The 19,930-nt window shown below is 44.8% G+C and overlaps 1 protein-coding gene across 1 annotated transcript; it reads right to left on the reverse strand.

The window, feature by feature from the left end:
* Window positions 1–974: 974 nt before the first annotated feature.
* Window positions 975–19,153, reverse strand: ENDOD1 (endonuclease domain containing 1). Its single transcript, XM_054973026.1, has 2 exons — window positions 18,496–19,153; window positions 975–3,048 (listed from the first exon to the last, which is right to left on the reverse strand). Exons 1-2 carry the CDS (start codon window positions 18,790–18,792, stop codon window positions 1,927–1,929), a joined length of 1,419 nt encoding a protein of 472 aa, XP_054829001.1. The 5' UTR covers window positions 18,793–19,153; the 3' UTR covers window positions 975–1,926.
* Window positions 19,154–19,930: the final 777 nt, after the last annotated feature.

The following is a 19,930-nucleotide window of genomic DNA, read 5'->3' on the forward strand; positions in this document are numbered from 1 at the left end:
CCGTTCTAAGAACCCATGCAGCCGTATCCGACCTGTGTCCTTATTTCAGGGTTTTCTGAAGGAAACTTTGTCTTACTGGTAACAAAATATTAAGTACAACATACAAACACGGTGGGAAGCAAGGCCTCCAACCCTCTCTAAAAATGCAGGGCTTGTGCTGAAGGAGACAACTCGGGCTCAGGTATTACCATTTTCTTACAGTCCATCCTATTTCAGAGTCAAAAGGCAATGTTCTGACTTACTAGAAAGGCAGCTGAAAGTGCCCCTGCCTTTACTTGAACTTCTAATGCAACTCTGCTCATTTGCTTGGCCTCCAATGCCCAAGTCAACTGCTTAGTCCCCATCTCTATCAACTTTCGACTTAACAAGGGCCCTATATCTTGCACTGAATGCTGGAGGGCAGTCTGGTTGCTGCCTTTTACATTCCCAAAGGGGCAGCCCAGGGGTGAAAATAAACTGGTTCTGAGTACTAGTCAGAAAGCACTACCTTCCATCTTCTGCTTCAAGTCCTACGAGAGAAACTTTTTGCATCACTGGGAGAATGCTATTCTCTTTCTCTCTTTGTCCCACCATCTTCAGTACAATGTGAAAATGTATTTTGTACTTAGCACTATCTAATCTAATTAAGTCTGCAACACCACCTGTGTTAAGAAAGAAGCTGCGAATATGGAGCCTTTTCACCTTGCCCTGAAATAACTAACTTATTTCTTCTCTCCCACCCTGTGATCTCCCCCCCCCCCGCCCACTACTGATCAACTCAATGAAGTGTTCTAGAGAATTCAAAAGATATCACAAAATTGCATGCAGTTTTTGATTGGCTGAAATATAACAACTTTGTGTGTTGGGGGGTGGGGGTTTGCCAGGGACCAGCATTGGCTACTACCTACAATCTTAATCCATAACTAATTCTTGGAGGTTGGGGGAAAGAGCAGGAAAACAGTAGACGGCTGAGTTACATCAGCCAACGATTGGACTCAAGATAAGACCACATCATATATTTATTAGTTTGTTTTATTGCCTTCGTGGGCAATGATGGTTGAGCTGCCTCTAGAGAGAGCAACAAACACATTCCCAAGACTGCAACAGAAGTCAGGAACTGTACCTCGGACACTTTACATGCAAGAAATATACACTGAGCCACAGCCCATCCGTCTATCTAGTTCAGTGCTGCTGACGCTGTCTGGCAGCTTTTCAGGGTCTCAGGCAGGCAAAAGTCTTTCCTAGTATCTGCTTAGTTCTACAAGGGTAGCCATGTCAATCTACTATGGCAAAACATGACACTGTCCAGTGGCACCTTACAGGCTCACAACATGAATTCCAGCTCCGACTCATGAAAGCTCACACTGGAATAAATATGAGTCTTGAAGGTGCCATTGGACTTCGTTTTGCTCATACCTGCAGGGATTAATTCTGGGACTTTTTGCTTACAGAAGATGTGTTCTACTTTTAAGTTATAGCCCCTCCCATAAACACAGACATTTAGCACAGTGGTTTTCCAACCAACACCTCATTCTTGAATTTTAAAAAATTCTTCAAAAATTTCAGAAAACTTGTTCTCCCCAACCCCAGTAAGATTCTTCCTTTATTCCAAAAACTATTACCAAAGTTCTTTGGGCGATTCAGTTACTGCTGAGAATCCTCTATTAACATTTCCATGTGTTCTAGGGAAGATGACTCTCAGAAGACTTGGAATGTCACAGAAAACCATCCACTGAAAGCAGAATGCTTTATAATAAGGAGACCTTTTATTTCCATAATATTCCCCTTCCAGGGTCAAGTAGCTCACCCATGTTACCAGAACATTGGTTCATCACTGTTCAATGTCACCACAATAAATATGTACAAGAGCAGCCAGAGATTAGCAACAATATCAGGGAAAATATTGCTTTGGTGGTGTTCTTTGCGATTTGGTTTTGTTTTCCTAGTTTAGAGTTCAGAAGACATATTAGGCAAACACTTTCCAGCTAGAGTAGAAGCAATGTAACTTAGGCCCTTGAAAAAGCCAGTGATGGCATCAATGATCAGTAAAAACATCCCTCCAAGACCTGAAGCGATGTCTTGGAGGACAACGGGGACGGCGCCCAAAGTGTAAAAAGGGAAGGACACAATATCCAGGATCAGATTAAGAGGAATGCTGACAATCCGGTATAGAAGCATCAAAACGTTGTAGATATTTGTTGCGATGCCATTCAGAATGCAGACGATCGCCTGCACCAGATTGACAAAGATACTCAACAGCACAGAGCAGATTCCTTTGAGGAAAGTCCACACTGCCTGTAAAAGGCTGTGAACAGCCTTGCACAGGAGAGAGACAATCAATTTGACAAGCTGCCAAATAAAGCTGCAGATGTATTGCAGCAGTTTGATGATAGGAGTGATGAAGAAACCACACAGCTTTTTCAAAAAGCCACTGTCTTCATCCGTTTCCTTGGTCACTTGAGTCGAGGGGGTCTTTTTTGCTTGCGCTTCCTCGGCCGCTATCTCTTTGACAGAGTGCTGCACTGCTTCCAGCACCTTGGGATCATTTCTGTCCTTGCTGCAGTGGTTCTTGAACAAGTTGACTCCTGAAGGAAGCTTCTTTTCAAGTGCTTCCAGGGATAGGTCTTCTAGACGGCTTCCAGCAGCCACTGGTTTCAAAAACGCCAGAGACCAGGACTTGGAGCCATTGTCGCAGCAGGCTGCCAGCCATAGAGACTCAGGGACGGAAACCTTGTCTTTGACTTTGACAGAGGAAGGAACTGCTCCTGAAATGAGATAGAGGTCTTTCCCTTTTTCACAATGAGGAGCCAAACCACGGCTAACTAGGTTACTGACTTCCCAGTCCCAAGTTTCCTGGACAGCTGAGGGCACGGGGACAGCATTGGTCAGTGTGTTTGTGGCCACCTGGTGATCGCCCTTATGAAGAGAGATGGGGTTCAGATGTGTTCTCTCATAGCCGGAATCCACGTAGTCTGCACTGAGGGCCTGGTTTTCCCCCAAATTCTCCAATGAACCAGTGATCTCAGCTTCTTGCACCATATCTTCCAGGCCATTTTTGGGATCATCTATCTGAAATGTTGAAAAAGAACCATCACTGAAACCAGATGCAAAATAAAATCTAAGACCATATTTACAATTTGGTGGAGCGTGGTAGACGGAAGATTATCGAGATCCAAATCAAACTTCATCCCAAGCCCTTGCAAATAAAAAAGCTTTTATTACTAGAATTTGAACTTCACAAGGCATTATCTCTAACAATTCACACACTTACAACCTCAAAACGTCTGAGTTCAGCATGTTCTTATATTTTGAAATCTAGCAATTTAATCTGAAAATTTACAAAATGAACTTTGAAACTGGGAGCTGAAAATGTAAAACTCACAGGACTGACTTTGATTATTCGATTTTGTTTCCTGGCCACCCTAGGTGTAAATTAACTTTGCTGCCCAGTTTGAACTCTATCCAAAAGCCATAGCAGCTACAACCGCTGCTTCACAGATTGCACTATGTATAGCATTACTACTAATAAAATGTTCAATGTTCAGATAGTCTTCTACACACATTTCATACATTATAATCTTAACAATAACCCTATAAGGTAGATCAGGCAGTACTGCAGCTAAGTGGTCGAGGTTCAGTGCTTGATGAGAACACCTCATCAAGGTGAAGGAATGACATTGGCACTTGAACTTCCTACTCAAACACCCAGTTCCCATTTCAGGAGAATGTGGTGGTAGAATGTGCTACAATGATTCCAGCTCTGAGTAGTCCTTCACATTATATAAAAAAAAATAGTTTCCAAGCAGACAGCAAAGTAGGGCAGCAAGAAGAAAAGGATCTATCTCCTCTTTTTGTCTGTTATGCTACTTTTCTCATTGCCGGAATTTTTTAAACTGAGGAGCATTTTAAAATATTAATCTGCCCCCTACAATCTGAGGTGCCTCAGCAACCCCATCAGCATTCAGCTACCACCTCTTTGTCCTACATGTGTGAACCAGGTATTACAATCCAGGTGTAAGCGTTTAATACCCTTCTAAGCTCATTGACTTCAATGCTCTTAGAAGGGTGTAACTGCTTACAGTTGCACTGTTGATCTCTGTACATCAGGAGCTCTCTTACAGGTGCTTGTACTCTTGCAGAAAAAAAGAAACAAAGGAATAATAGGAGGTGTATTGTCCCACTACATGCTGTCATTTCATGATTATGACACCATACAAATTTTTGAGGTTGGGAAGAGAAACTCTTTTATTTTATCATTGTTGCATGCAGTGTTTACTTTATGGCCACAATCTTGCACAGAATTAAAACCTCCTGAAATTGTTTGGTATTAACCATCTATATCCTCTGTTAGCTTAAAGCCTATAAATTGTAAATATCTATCAAGGAAAGTTTTATTCCTTCCCTTCCCCCAAGAATCTTAAGGCAGCATGCTCTGTTCTCCCTCTTATCCTCCCAACAACCCTGTGGGGTAGGTGAGAAGAGTGAGCATCTGGGCCAAAGTCGCCCAGCAAGCCTCAATCATAGAATGGTGATTTGAACTTGGATTTCCCAAATTCTAGGCTGGCACTCTAACCAGTACTCTACCCTGATACTTAAATTATATGAGCAGAATAAGAGAGCTACTTAATAGTTTGTTTTAAAAATGGAATGCCTTTCTACAGCCAGCACTGGTTCAATAGGCTTGCTGCCTTTTCATCTGAGACAGTATGTTGGTCAGTGCAAAGAAAGGACTGATGAATTAGTTACAAAACTTCCCAGAATTCTCAGGTATTTTGGAAGTGGTTGCATTGGATCTGACTGTACCAGTTATTAACATACTGCCAGTTCTAAAGACAAACCACAATCGCACAACACAGTATGTAAGCTTTCAAGTTCTCCAGAACTCTTCATCAGGTTGAATGTATAAAAGGGAGGGACACAAATTTCTTTGCCTCTTAAAGCCAAGTCACAAAAGCTTGCACAATGTCATGTGTCATTTTGAGTGGTCCTCATAAAAGATGTGTGGCTTGCTTTTGGATTCAAGCAGTCAATGTAGCTGCTCCAAGGGGAACTGAATACAATATACAATTATTACCTTAAACCCATTCACAAGAAAATTATACTATAATGCTACCATTCATATCAAATTATATTAAGAAGCATCTGCAAATATTATGTATTGTTTCATGTTTCCCATAAGCACAAGAATGTAGACATTTGAAACATGTTGACAATTCTGGGGAACTGCCTAACCAACCTGTTAGTAAATTGTTTTCTTGTATCAATAAGCCGTGTCTTCTCAGGATTATTTTTTGTCATCTTTCACCACAACCATCCTCATTTTACCAGTATTACCTTTAATCTGGCAAATTAGGAATGTTTTGGACTTTGTCGCATTAGCGGTGCCTAAGAAGCATGACCTCATTAAAACACAGGTATGTCACATCCTTTTAATTATTTTAATTATTAAAAACAAAACTGTAAAACACCTCATTTAATGCAACAGCCATTACAGCCCCTTATGATGATGTAGAGTAATTTTCGGTTTTCAGATTCTTATAAACAAAGCTTATATTTCCACCAAATTATCCCCCCTCCCATTTTTCAAAGAGAGAAGGGGTAGGAGTGTGTGTGTACTTGGGTCTTTGATCTACCCAGAATCCTCTTCCAACCACATATTTGAGGACCCGATAGGCTTGACCAAACGTTCTTTCTGAACATGTTTTTGTATGTGAGTGAAAGATGAGCAGCGTTATGTTTTCTTCCTCCTATTCAAGTTTCCCTAAAATAAGGATAACTCCTCCAGAACAACAGCCTGGCAGCAAATGAATGTGTGATCTTGTTCTTTCCTCAACTGCTTTTTGGATCTTGGTGGCCTCTTATCAAATTGCCAATGTTACAATGCTGCAGTAGCAATAGAAACTCTAGGCACCAGAATGCCTTTCCTCAATGGCTCTGCCAAGGTCTAGAATGAATATATCCAAGCTCCTTTGCGCCCAGTTCCCTGCTCCCCAACCACCATTATCTTCCCACTCCCTCCCTGTGAAGGCATGGCTTGGCTCTACTTCCTCCTTGGCTCTTCCTTTCTTCAAGTTCTATCTCTTGGCCAACTCTTAACAGTTTATGTGGCCTGCTTCCCCAAATTCTCGGCTCCCAGCATAACATCCCATCCTGATCATGTGCACTTAAGTTTCTTCAGAGAGCCCTTTTTCTCACCCGGGTCTTTACCTACCTTTTCCAGTTTCTTGTCTACTCTGCATTCTTCCTTCAGCCTGCCTTGCCACTGCGATCCCTGCCTTTTTGATTCCCAGTCTCCCACAAAGCTACTTCCCAGCCAAACTGATAACTTTCCCTGCCTTCATAAACACTGGACTGTGAACATTTTACCAACTCTATTCTCTAACCATTTGGTATGTTCGAAAACAATATACCATGATCCCTAATCAGCTTAACCAAGGGTGGCAGACGTGTCACTACCCCAAGCTCCATCAAGAGGGCTGCGACTCAGTGGCATAGCATCTGCTTTGCATGCAGAAGGTCCCCAGTTCAATCCCTAGAACTGCCAGCTAAAAGGCTCAGGTAGTAGGTGAAAGATCTCTACCTGAGACCTCGGAGAGCTGCTTGCAGTCAGAATAGATGATACCAATTTTGATAGACCAAGAGTCTGATTCAGCAGAAGGCAGCTTTATGCAAGTGAAACAATATGTAATTATGGACAGGGAGCAAGCCTTAAGGTATGTTAAATCATTTTGCCTGGAACAGATTCTCTACGCTCGAGTGGTGTTTATCTCCTGAGTCACAGGAAGGAATACTTCTCTTCCGAAGGCATCCAGGATGAGAATGTCTCATCTAGGCTGCATTCTTGGGATCGTATGTGTGCTTCACCCAGGATCTGGTTATATGTTCCTAATTTGGCTACGATACTGGCTGTTTCAAGGGTCAGCGACCTTTTTAATGAAAGAGCCAAACTACATTGAAATTCAGAGCAAGGAATCAACAAAGAGCCCATCTAAGAAAACCCATTTACTTAACTGAGACTATACAACTTAACAACTGATGTGTTGAGCCATAAAGTTTCCACAGCCCAAACACTGGTTGTTAGAGGAGTCCTTTCTTAGGAAATGGTCCAGATGAAGTCCCACAGTAAGTCATAAAAATAAAACTTGTTTTAGTGCACTTGCATAAATCAGTATATTGTCTCTATCGTGCCAGTTTCTGTAAAGGATCTCAGAGAAGCTCTTTAGTCCCATAAACATTTTTGCCTGCCATTCCCTCCACATACTGGTTATTCTAGCATCCTTAAAAGCTTTCATTTGCCTTTTCAATGAGCCATATTTGGCTGTAAATCCACAGGCTATAGACCCCTGGCTTGAAGATTAGCCCAATTGCTCATATGAATGAACAAAGTCAAAGAGGCTCCATGAGATCTCACTTTCAGACAATGAGTGCTGCAGCATTTGAGTTTAATTCCCAAAACTGTAACTGGGACATGCAAGACTCCCCTGGGGCTTAATTCTAAAAAAACAGTTTTGTGCCAGCATGAAAGCTGCAGGTTGTCTCTGAATCCCAGATGCAGGAAGGTCAGCTATGATTGCTCTGTTGGGAGGACATGGCAGTCTTTGTATGCCCAGAGAGCCTTTTGTCTTCTAGTGGTATATGTGCCACTAAGAACACACACACACACATATTTAAATGCTAAAAGCGGCTGTGAAGGGAGTCAGTTCAGATCAGAGCCATAGCACCGGGGCAGTTAACCCTTTCCCCACATGTGGTTTCCCAACATCAGCTATCCTCCTATTGCTGTTTGCCCCAGGACAGATACAGTATTTGGATGTTTTCTTCCTAGAGGGCTAACAGCATCTCCGATTCAGGAAAACGGTGATGTGGGGGAGGGGGGGAAACTAATCACCCTTTCCTCCAGCACTGCAGAGCTAATCCAGTGGCCGCCTCCTGCTCCTATTGTGGTTTCAGCTATTTATTTAAAAATGCCAAAGATGTTAATCTGGGGTTTCCTGAGTGGCAGCTAGTTTGGCCCTCCAATTAAGTCCTAATCATAGATAGCAGATGCACCAGCCCTTTTGAAACACCTACATGCCAAAGGTGCCACCTGTAAATAAATGCAGCACCCGCAATTACGAAGATATCTCTACAATGTCCTCCATGCCTTTCTTGTTACCAAAAGCGAGGGCTGTTTACATCATGAAATCTTGATTTCTACAGTTGCTTAGCAACTGGCTGACTGTTCAGAGGTTGCCTAGCAACACTGCTCACATACACCGTTCTGCCTGCCAAATGCCTAAGCCAGAGCTTGATAATGATGAATGGCAGGTGGGTCTGATGGGCACCTCAGATTCCATACAAATGCATTATTAATACATTTGGGGCAGATCCAACATACGGCACCATCCCATACCCAGTTAAGTCGCTAGCCCATTCTGTTTCAAGCTCATACCTTTTGTGCACACTGTCCGATGCAGCCCATCAGTGGGTTTCAAATTAGCTGCCTGTGCTTGCAAGAAATGGGCAGAAGGATTTGGGGCAAGCACCTGGAAAGCCACAAAACATGACTGGTGGTCTAGAGTACCTCTAGTAGATCACAACTTGTGCTGGCCCACTCCACCTTCCTTTAATTGGCTCTCATTAATAAGGGGGGGGGAACCCACATCCCCAAGAAATGTTAAGTTTGAGCCAAAGTAATCTGAGCAGCAGCTGATACCTGGAGAGCATCCAATGATAAAAGACAAATCTAGTAGCACCTTAAAAGAGTGACATTTATTTCCATATGAGCATCCATGAGTCACTCACGACCTGTGGGGTTGTGACTCAAGAAAGCTGATGCTGAAATAAACGTCGTTAGTTTTTAAGGGGGGCCCACTAGACTTGTATTTTATTATATGTCTACTGTGCTATCTTAAGTAATGATAATAATAATAACAACATTTATATACCACCCTTCATGACAACTTAATGCCACACTCAGAGCAGTTTATTATCCTCACAACAATCACCCTGTGAGGTGAGGGGCTGAGAGAGCTCCAAGAAGCTGTGGTTGTCCCAAGGTCACCCAGCTGGCTTCAAATGGAGGAGTGGGGAATCAAACCTGATTCTCCAGATTAGAGTCCTGCCACTCACTACACCCAACATCCTTCTAAACCCATGAAAATCACAGGGCTTAAGAAGGGCCCAACTCTGCTGAACTTAGGATCTACACTACTTACTTCTCACATGCTCACATCATCTCACATCACAACACGAATCTAGCCATTCAACGTAGAATTAAGTTGAATTAATCACAAGTCTACACACACACACACAAAGCAAGAGCAAATAAATAATTTAAAACTTTGGGCTGTGACTTTGGGGGTGGCTCACTCCACTTTTACTGAATTTTACAAGATTTAAAAGACATGCAGTAAACCAGTCTTTGCATTGTTTGTCCTATGCTTTTTTAAAAAAAAATATTACAAAGTTTACTAATTTTGTAATTTGCCTTGAGTCTCAGTGAGAAATAAAAGAAGTAAAATTTTCAATGAAGAGGAAGTTTCCAAGTGCATGCTGGGTCAATTCGCTTCTATTATAAAGGATAAATCGGAAACACCAAAGGGCCAGGGCCTTTTCAGTCCTGGCCCCGACCTGGTGGAATGCTCTTTCTTGCGAGACAAGGGCCCGGCAAGATTTGCTTGCATTTCGCCGGGCCTGTAAGACAGAGCTATTCCGCCAGGCATATGGCTAACGCCGGGCAGTGCCTGCCCCCCCGTGAAGGGGGGGTTAAACCATCACCCCTATGCAAACACAGAGGCATGTATGAACCACTGGGCAGCATGAATTGTTATATTTAATGTTTTTAAATGTTTTTAAATGTATTATTTAATTTTTTAAAATGTTTTTAAACATGTTTGTATTTGTTATCCGCCCTGAGCCTGCGAAAGCAGGGAGGGCGGAATATAAATATAATAAATTAAATTAAATTAAATTAAATTAATATAGGCCCAAGTGATTCAGTACGTCAATGACCAGATCTCCAAAGATGTAATCTGACCATGGAGAAGTGCCTCAATCTGGATCAGAGCTGCAGTGAAATGGGAGAATTTATCTGTTTCTCCCCGTGCCATTTCCTGATAAGAAATGGCTTCTGGAGATGTTTTAAGCCACAGTAACAAAGATACCTGTCTTTCCCCCCCCTCACTGGGGCTTTAAGGAGCCTGGAGGGCAGGAGAAGTTGAAGCAAGGAAACCGGACATGTAGCATAGATTAACTGTCTCTTTTCCCACCATTTACAGAAACAGACTTAACCAGACTCACACCAACCACAGTATCCCAGTACCATCCCAATAGCCCTGATCCAGAATGACCGTTCTCCCAAATGGACATTCTGGGGACCAAATTATGTATCAAGAGTTCCAATAACAGAGCACCAGCATCTACAAAGAGTTCTAGCCCTCAACAGAGCCATAAACAGACAGGATTCCCGAGCATGTATCTGCCCCGTGTCTTAGCACATTTATGTTCTGCTGCCTATCTTGATGGTGCCTATAGAACAGATAGAATCTGCCTTCAATTTTTCTCTCAGTCTATGAAGATGATATACATTGTTCATCTTTTTGCTGGTGGTATCTACGCATTCCCCTTCCACTGGAGCCACAGCTTGGGAATCACTCTAAAATGAAAACCTGAATGCAAGATTTTTAGGAAGAGATGACGACAGCCTTCAGAGCAGATCTATTTGGATGACTAAATAACTGGAAGTAAGAATTCACACTCTCTGGAAAAGACAATAATGTCAGGAAAAGCTGAAGAAGGCAGTAGCAAAAGAGGAAGACCCAACGTAACATAGACTGTAAGATCTGAGCAAGGCTATTAAGGATAGCATGTTTTGGACATCATTGATTCATAGGGTCACCATGTAACACACACACAAGAAGTCAAGCCATTAACACTGCTTGTCCGCTCTATATTGTCATGCACAGCAGTTTTATCCTTCATTGCATTGGCCCTCAAAAACAACCTTTCCAACATATTAAGGATGTGGAACTAAGGCTAAAAAACAGAGAAAACTTGCTCAGGGCCAGATACTGGGACTCGACTCCCAGCTCTGACCGCCAACGCTCCATGCACGGATTCCAGAGCAGGAGGGAGGGACATCTCCAAAACCATGACATGGAAGCACTGGTGCTCTTCCAGAGATGTTGAAACAGCCATGCGTGTTTGCTGGTTAGAGGAGGATGGAAAAAAGCTTGGTGGCTGAGCACTGCAGTGTATTCGAGGTACTTATTAAAGATGTCTGAGATTCCAAAAAGAAGAGGTAATGACTGAAATTAAAGAACGTTTGGAAAACCCGCCTAGGGTTGCTACCTTTCCCATCTGTGTTTTGAACAGCTGCACGGACGATCAAAGTTCAGCAGGTTATGTTGTTGGCTTAGGCCAAGCTACAAGTGATGCCTGACACAGGTTGGACACTTGTCAGCTTCCCTCAAGTTTTGATGGGAAATGTAGGCATCCTGGTCTTGCAGCTGTAATGGAGAGCCAAGCTGTAAAACCAGGACGCCTACATTTCCCACCAAAACTTGAGGTAAGCTGACAAACGTCCAACCTGTGTAAGGCGTCACTTGTAGCTTGGCTCTGAGAACCACAAAAGGGGGGGGAACTCTACCTGTTAAATTTCTTCCTATCATGCTACTGTTCCAAGACAAAATAATAACAACAACAACAGCAACATTCAATTTATATACCACCCTTCAGGATGACTCAACACCCACTCAGAGCATTTTACAAAGTATGTTGTTATTATCCCCACAACAATCTCCCTGTGAGGTGGGTGGGGCTGAGAGAGCTCTAAAAGAGCTGTGACTGACCCAAGGTCACCCAGCTTGCTTCAAGTGGAGAAATGAGGAATCAAATCCGGTTCCCCAGATTAGAGTCCCAAGCTCTTAACCACTACACCAAACTGGCTCTCAGAACCCTGCCAATAGAAAAAAATGTTACTAGACAAAGGGACCACGGTGTAAAGTATACAAAATAGAGAAAAGAACACCGCGCTGGAACAAACACTGTCTGATTGTAAAAACCTCTATTGCAAAATGTACATACATTTCTTTAATCTGTTATTTTGTTGTTATTTTTTATAACATGTCCAAAACTAACCACTATTCACCAAAATAACAGTATATACCCATAATGTTAACAAATAGCTGTAGACCCATCAATCATATATACTTCCTTAAAGACAAAAGTGAAGAATCTTATCATATAACCAGCAACTAACTTCCAGTAGATAAACTGTACAGTAAGTCCTTATTTTGTTAACAATTTTATTCCAATACATAAAAGGTCATTGTAGCTTGACTCAAAATAATTAGCTTGTTGTTGACAACTTGATGCCAGTACATAAAATATAATTGTAGCATGACTCTACAAGCACCCAGTTGAAGCTTGTCTCATGCGCATCTTCCTTAGAAGTTGCAAGCTGCTCTGATGTGTGTTTACTCAATCTGGAACCTGCTACTGTATACCACCAGCCAGTCCCCACACTTTTTACTGAAACCAAAGTCCTTCACCATTTGAAACATTGCCAGCGTTTCAAATGGTGAAGGATTTTAGGTCCAATAGAATGTGTGGGGAAGGTTACAGATTGTACTTTGGTGAATTGTCGTTAGTTTGGGACATGTTGTTAAAAATAACAATATAATAAAGAAATGTATGTACATTTTGCAATAGAGATTTTTACAATTACACAGTGATTGTAAAAGCCACAGCAACCAGGGGGCTTCCAAAGCAAAGTGCTGCCATGTGAGAAAGCCCTATATGACATATTAAATACATGATTTCCCCTTGATCTTATTTGGGCCCTTCACTTAATACTTACACAACTCTACAGAAAAAAAGTTCTAGTAGGCTGATTCTGCCCCTAAAACTACTCTTCGAAGTTATTATTACCCTCTAAGGCCTTATCAAAGAGGCCCTTCAGATACAACTGTTCTCTGTTGGACCACATCAGACCAGTTGATTGAGATGGGATGGGTCAGTAGTGAACAAGTGCCGGGGACCTCTGCCTAGCCACTAAACAGGGGCTAGTGTAGTATGACACCAAAGAATGCTAGACTTAAAAGATTTACAATCAACCTTGGCTCACGTGTATGTGAATCACCAGATTTCTTAACATCTGATTACTGTACTCAGAGGACTGCTTCCCATACAGACATGTTGTGATTTCTCCGTTTCATGATCAAATGTGCAAGCTGATTCCGCTAAGGAGCAGCTGTGCCTAGGAGAGGGTATGTAATTTTGCCCAGTTCACTCTCTTTTAAGTTATCCACTGAAGCACCAGTTATCAAGCAATATCTCCTATATACGTGAATCAACACAGAATTGCCATATTTTTTCAGGCAGCTGCCATCTCTCAGCCCAAATGGATCAATGAAAATAAGCACGAGAAATACATTTCCATGCTGAGATGCTGCTATAAGCATGCTCCCTTCTCTGCACTCACGGGCACCCTCCAGAATTTTGACTGCTCCCAGCTCTTGAAACATTTCGAAATATTTTATCTGGCAACCCAGCCAGACACGCCTTTCCCTCCTGGCTGGCTAAAATCTCTTCCACAATCATTTCAAACGGCCACACCCGAAACGTTCCCTCCTGACAAGACTACGGCCTCTGTCTCGTATCCAGGGGCAAAATGGCAGCCACCCACAGCTACCTCAGTGAAAGCAGCTAACAGAGATGTGAGAGGAGCTTTGAAAATTTGTTTGACATGTCAAGTTCTGCTTCTGGGCTTTGTTCCTCCAAGGTCTTAGCACGAAAAGTAACCTTTCCTCCTCAGAACCTTGCCAATATCTCACGGCTCCCTTTCTAAAAAAGCAGGTCCAGTCCAGTGCAGAACAACAATTAATTGCGGAGCGTCATCTAGCACCAGAGCATGCTTCAAACCGCTCAACTGGCTGTTGGGCCTGATTGCCTCCCTTAACAATGCCTCCCTTGAAGACGTGGTGAAACTCTCTGCTGAAGATGAGCTAGAAGACTACAAAGGGATTTGTGTCTGAAAGAATAGCTGACATCCCCCCACCCCCGCTGCCTCCTCTATTCATCTCGGACTGAAGTCACTTTCTGTTTTGAGCAGAAGATTGTTTGTATTGCAAAGGGTCAGGGCAGAGGTTGGCACAAGCCCTACTTCCCCCAGGGAGGCAGCCTCCCCCTCCCCCTGTGAGAACCGTGGATCCAGGGCAACATTCCAGCGATCCCCAGACAGCTTATCAGGCAGGCATCCATGAGAAGATCAGCAATGCTGAACAAGCTTCCACTGCTAGTGGTTCTTCCTCGCAATCGGCAGCTGCAGAGCAGATGCATTTATGTGCAGGATGACAGAGAGGCCAAAGGGAAAGAAAACGATGCCAGAATCCTCTACCGCACACAGGGGTTCTGCGGCAGATATATATACACACAGGTCTATTTATCTATACCCTGCTTATCTCTCCCATGCAGACCCAAACTGCTTTACAACATTCACTCCCCCCTCCTTCATTTTATCCTAACAACCACAATGCAGTGAGGTAGGTTAGGTGGAGAGCATGTGACAGGCCAACCACCACCACCCGGCAAGCTTCTTTGGCAGAGCAAGGATTCGAATTGGGTCTCTCCAGTTCCCCATCTAACCACTACACCAGGCTGGCTCAGTGAACAAGCTGAAACCGCAGGAGCCAAGATCAAAAGATCAGTCAAAGCCGGGTACAGAAGATGGCAGGCTCGAATCTAGTTGGTCTTTAGGGTGCTGTTGCTTGGGTTGCCAGCCTCCAGGTGGTGGCTAGAGATCTCCCTGAATTACAACCAGATCAGTTCCCCTGGAGAAAATGGCTGCTTTGGAGGGTTGACTCTATGGCATTATACCCTGCTGAGGTTCCTTCCCTCCCCAAATCCTACCCTTTCCAGCTTCCACCCCCCAAATCTCCAGGAATTTCCCAACCTGGAGCTGGCAACTCTTGTTCTTCTACTGCAGACCACAACTACCCACCTGAAACTATCTCCAGAGAAAAGATTCATAGGTGGTAATGGGTATTAGGAAAGAAAGTGAGGCCTCATGGACCCCTAGACAGTTTGGGGTTATATATAAACCAATGAGCCTGTGAGTCAAAAGTTTAGGGGGTGGGGGGAGGAATCTCTCAAATCTAGTTTTTTATATGGCAAGGGGCTGTGGCCCCTTAATTTGCATGTGCAGTGGCCAAGGTTCATTCTGTGGCATCACCCACCAAAATTATCCTAGGAAGTCAGTCCTGGGGAGAGATCCTGGAAAGCCATCCCAGTTGGAGTGACATAAACTGAAACAGAGGGACCACCTGTCTAACTGGGTACACGGCAGCTTCACAGACAGGATCCTTTTTGTGAAAAGGAACATTCCGTCACCTGTGGGCTGATGTGGGGCAGCCCAAACACACAATTGGCTAGAACTATAACAAACTTTACTAACTTTTAAATTATATATATATATATATATATATATATATATATATATATATATAATGTATAGGTTTCACAGATGTAATTATGGACTACATGTTGAGATGGGAACATACAGTTCCTTCTTCTCAGTGCCAGTTTGGTGTAGTGGTTAAGAGCGGCAGGACTCTAATCTGGATAGCCAGGTGGTTTAATTCCCCACTCCTCCACTTGAAGCCAGCTGGATGACCTTGGGTCAGTCACAGCTCTCTCAGAGCTCTCTCAGCCTCTCCACCTCACAGGATGATTGTCGTAGAGATAATAACAGCACACTTTATAAATGGCTCTGAGTGAGTATTAGGTTGTCCTGAAAGGTGGTATATAAATCAAATATTATTATCATCATGTTTTTAAAAAAATCTTTGAAGCAGCAGACCACAGCACCAAGAACTAATGCACCATCCCCAAACAAAAGCCCATCTCATTTCTTTAAAAACTGGAAGGAATTATTTGATTGGTTGTTGGGGGTTTTCCGGGCTGTATTGCCGTGGTCTTGGCATTGTAGTTCCTGACGTTTCGCCAGCAGCTGTGGCTGGCATCTTCAGAGGTGTAGCACCAAAAGACTTTTGGTGCTACACCTCTGAAGATGCCAGCCACAGCTGCTGGCGAAACGTCAGGAACTACAATGCCAAGACCACGGCAATACAGCCCGGAAAACCCCCAACAACCATCGTTCTCCGGCCGTGAAAGCCTTCGACAATACATCAATTATTTGATTAGTACTAAAAACACTTTGCTGGGATTAAGTCCCATTGAAGAGACCTGCTTAGAATGCTGTTCTTACAGCATTATCCTAAACAGAGTTACAGCCTTCTAAGCCCACTGATTTCACTGGATTTCAAAAGGTACAACTCTGTTTAGGATTGCAATGTAAACGTAACAGATCCATCTTGATTTGTAAACATGTGCATTTTTGTTTTAAATCAAGGCACATATTGTATTTGACTGCCCACTGAAAGCTGAAGCTAGGAAGAAGTTTTTTTCGCTTTTATTTTCTCTAATTCCAGAGTCTAGTAGGACAACCAAATCTCAGCTGGCTTCTTTCACATTCTGACTGCAAGTTTTTTTGCAGCCCTCTATTGAGTGTATCTTTCTTCCGTTGTAGTCCATGTGGCTTTTAACAGTATAATTAAAGTTTTAAATCAAGACGACCATGAATGTTACCCTCACTGCCTGTGTTCTAGTTTTCCAAGTAGCTTTAGCGATTCCTCCCCCGGAAAAAGTAGGAAGAACAGACTTAAATCCTCTCATCACCCCCCATAATTTCTATAGTATTCCCTCACCTTTTCTTATAATTATTCTTACAGTACTCTTCAGTGTATGTTACAGAACTTTAGTTAATTTATCCAAATGAAGAATAACACTGTGCAATAACAAAAAAGGGAGTGTGGGGAGGTTAAAAATGAGCTATTTTTTTTAAAGTTGCCAGAGGTTACAGTTCCCTGTGGGGCTCCGCTTTCCCTCAGCTTTGCTACTATAATCTGCAAAGGGGCCCTGAAATGAGATCGGGGGGGGGGGGGGCCATGGCTCATCTGCTTTGCATGCAGAAGGTCCCAGGTTTAAACCCAGGCATCAGCAGGCAGAAGGATCAAGTGCAACCTTAGAGAGATGCTGCCTGTTAGAAGAGTCCATACTGAGTAGACAGTCCAACCATCTGAATAAGCATAAGGCAGCTTTGTACGTTCAAAAAGAGGAGCTGCATTGCGGCACGGCCAGTTTTTAGGAGGAGGGATGTAGCTCAGGGGTCAAGCATCTCTGCCTGGCATGCAGAGGGTCCCGGATTCAATCCCTGGAAGCTCCAGTAATAGGGATCAGGGGGTGTGAAAGGCCTTAACCTGAGACCCCGAGAGCCACTGCCAGTCGTGGATAACAGTGACCCTGACAGACCAACAGCCAGACACATTGCAAGGCACCTTGTGTGATCTGAAGCTGCTTCCCTCCCCACCCCCTTCCCTCCACTGTGATTAGCCAGCATGTTGTAGTTGTTAGGATGTTGGGCTGGGAGAACCAGGTTCGAATCCCCACGATGCCGTGGAAGCTCGCTGGTGACCTTGATCCATCAGTCACATACTCTCAGCCTTACCTTCCTCACAGGGTTGTTGTGAGGATAAAATGGGAAAAGGGAGAACGGTGTAAGCCACCTGAGGTCCCCAATGGGATGAAAATTGGGGTATAAATTAAGTAAATAATTTTTTTAAAGTATGGGAGACCAATGGTTAAGGCAGTATTTGATTTGCAGTTGTAAAACAGGGAGGCACCTAGCTTCCTTCCCCTGCCTACCTATGCTCAGGTAAGAGATTATTTTTTAAACTAAGGTGAATCTTTTGATATGGTCCAAACCTACAAATAAAAAGTATTTTCCCACAGTGACCTTGGGCCAGTTCTGCACTCTCAACACAACCTACTTCACAGAGTTGTTGTGGGGATAAAAAGGAGAGGAGATCAATGTAAGCCGCTTTAGATACCCATCGGGGAGAAAGGCAGAGTATAAATGAAGTAAAAGGGGAAAAAATAAATGAAATAAAAATTACGCTCACTGGGTGAGCTTCAGCCAGTCCAGCTCTCTCAGTCCAAACTACTTTAAAGGGTTGTTGTGGGGATAAAAATAAGGAGAATGAGGTAAGCCGCTTTGGATCCCCACTGGGGAGAAAGGCAAGTTATAAATGAAGTAAAAAATTTTAAAAATGCAGTAAAAATAACGCTCACTGGGCCAGTCTGGTTCTCTCAGCCCAACCTACCTCACAGAGCTGTTGTGGGGGGAAAGAAGGGGAATAGAAGAGTTATGCAGGCCATCTTAGGTTCATATTATGGTGAAAAGTGGTGTTTTTCAAAAATGATGTGGTTTTCCAAAAACGACGCTCGTTGGGTGGGCTGGGCTAGTCCCGCGCCCTCAGCCCAGCCTCCCTCACAGGCTTGTCGTGAGGACAGAATGGCGAAAGATGTCCCACGCCCTGACCTCCCTGGAGGGAGGGATGAAAATGGCGTCAACCACCCCCCTCCCCCCCAACCACCCCCCTCCCCTTCGCGCGGGACCCCCGGCCCGGCGCTTACCTGCGGTTCCACCAGCCAGCTCTCCTCCCCGCTCGCGGCCGCCTCGGTGTACTTAAAGGCCGAGTAGAGAGGGATCTTGTCGCGCGTGCTGTAGAGGGTGGCGAAGCGCGGCTCGCCCTTGTACGTCTGGCAGACCTTCACGTGCGCAGGCGGCCCGGGCAGCCCCTCGGGGGGCGCCTGGGCCAGGAAGAAGCTGTCGCACTCGGCGAAGCCCGCTTCCTCCGGGCGCACCACCCGGGCGCGGCCCAAGCCCGGCATGGCCAGGGCCAGCAGGCAGAGCGCGAAGGCGAGCCGCATCTCGGGCAGCAGGGGCGCGTCTCTGGGCGCTCTCGCTCTCTTCTCCCTGGGCACGGAGGCGATCGGAGGAGGCGGCGGCGGCGGCGGCGGCGGCGCGAGCGGGGAGAGCAGCCAGGCGGCGAGGCTGGGAAGCGGGAGCTGGTTGCTGCGCACCCTCGGTTGGGGAGCCAACTAGCCAGGCGGCGGCGAGGCGCGGGTGAAATAGCTTTTCCGCACGCCGCGCCGCCTTGTGAGCGCGGACACGTGGAGGAGGGCCGCGGGCTGACACACGCCGCAAACGCGCGCATCGGCGCTCTGCACACGCTCAGAGCGCAGCGGAGGGGAGGCGCCCGGCCGGGAGAGAAACGAAATGCCTGGAGTGCTTTGGCGCCCGACGTCATCGGCTATCTTTTGGCGGCTGTCCCGCGCGAGGCGGGCGGGGGAGGACCGCATTGCAGCCGGGATCCCCCGTCGGCGGAAACGGGCCGTGACTCGGCAGGAATGTCTCCCGTCCGGTTGCGGCGGCAGGCGACTGGGGCATGCCGGAATGCCCACGCGCCCTCTGTGGCCAGTGGGTCATCGGAAGCGCTTGCGAGACCGACGGGGTTTAATGGCAGGGTGTGAGTCCAGTGGCACCCTAGAGACCAACGAGGTTTTCAGAGTAGGTCCGAGCTTCACTAACAGTGAAATCCTAAGCAGAAGTACTCCAGTTTACACCCATTAAACGAGTACTTAGACGAGTAACTCTGCTTAGGATTTCACTGTAAGATGCCACGGAACGCAGCTCCTGCTGTTCTACTGCAGACCAACACGGCTACTCACCTAAATCTATTCGTGGCCAGTGGGTCATGGGAAGCGTTTAGATCACTGGGTTTCAATTTACTTTCCGGTGGGTAGCCGTGTTGGTCTGGAGTAGAACGGCAGGAGTTGAGTCCAGCCGGATAACAAGATTGTCAGAGTATGAGCTTTCTAGAGTTTGAAGAGATCTGGACCTTGGACTCTCGGAAGTTCATATTCTGAAAATCTTTGTTGGTCTCTAAGGTGCCACTGGACTCACATCCTGGGAATGGGGAGTTTCAAGTGGGTAGCCCTGTAGGGATTTAAGTCTAGTACCATCTTCAAGATCAACTAGATTTAAATACAGGGACTAGGAGTTCCC

The sequence above is a fragment of the Eublepharis macularius genome, chromosome 3 (genome assembly GCF_028583425.1).
Source record: "Eublepharis macularius isolate TG4126 chromosome 3, MPM_Emac_v1.0, whole genome shotgun sequence".
In the NCBI taxonomy this organism is placed as follows: domain Eukaryota; kingdom Metazoa; phylum Chordata; class Lepidosauria; order Squamata; family Eublepharidae; genus Eublepharis; species Eublepharis macularius.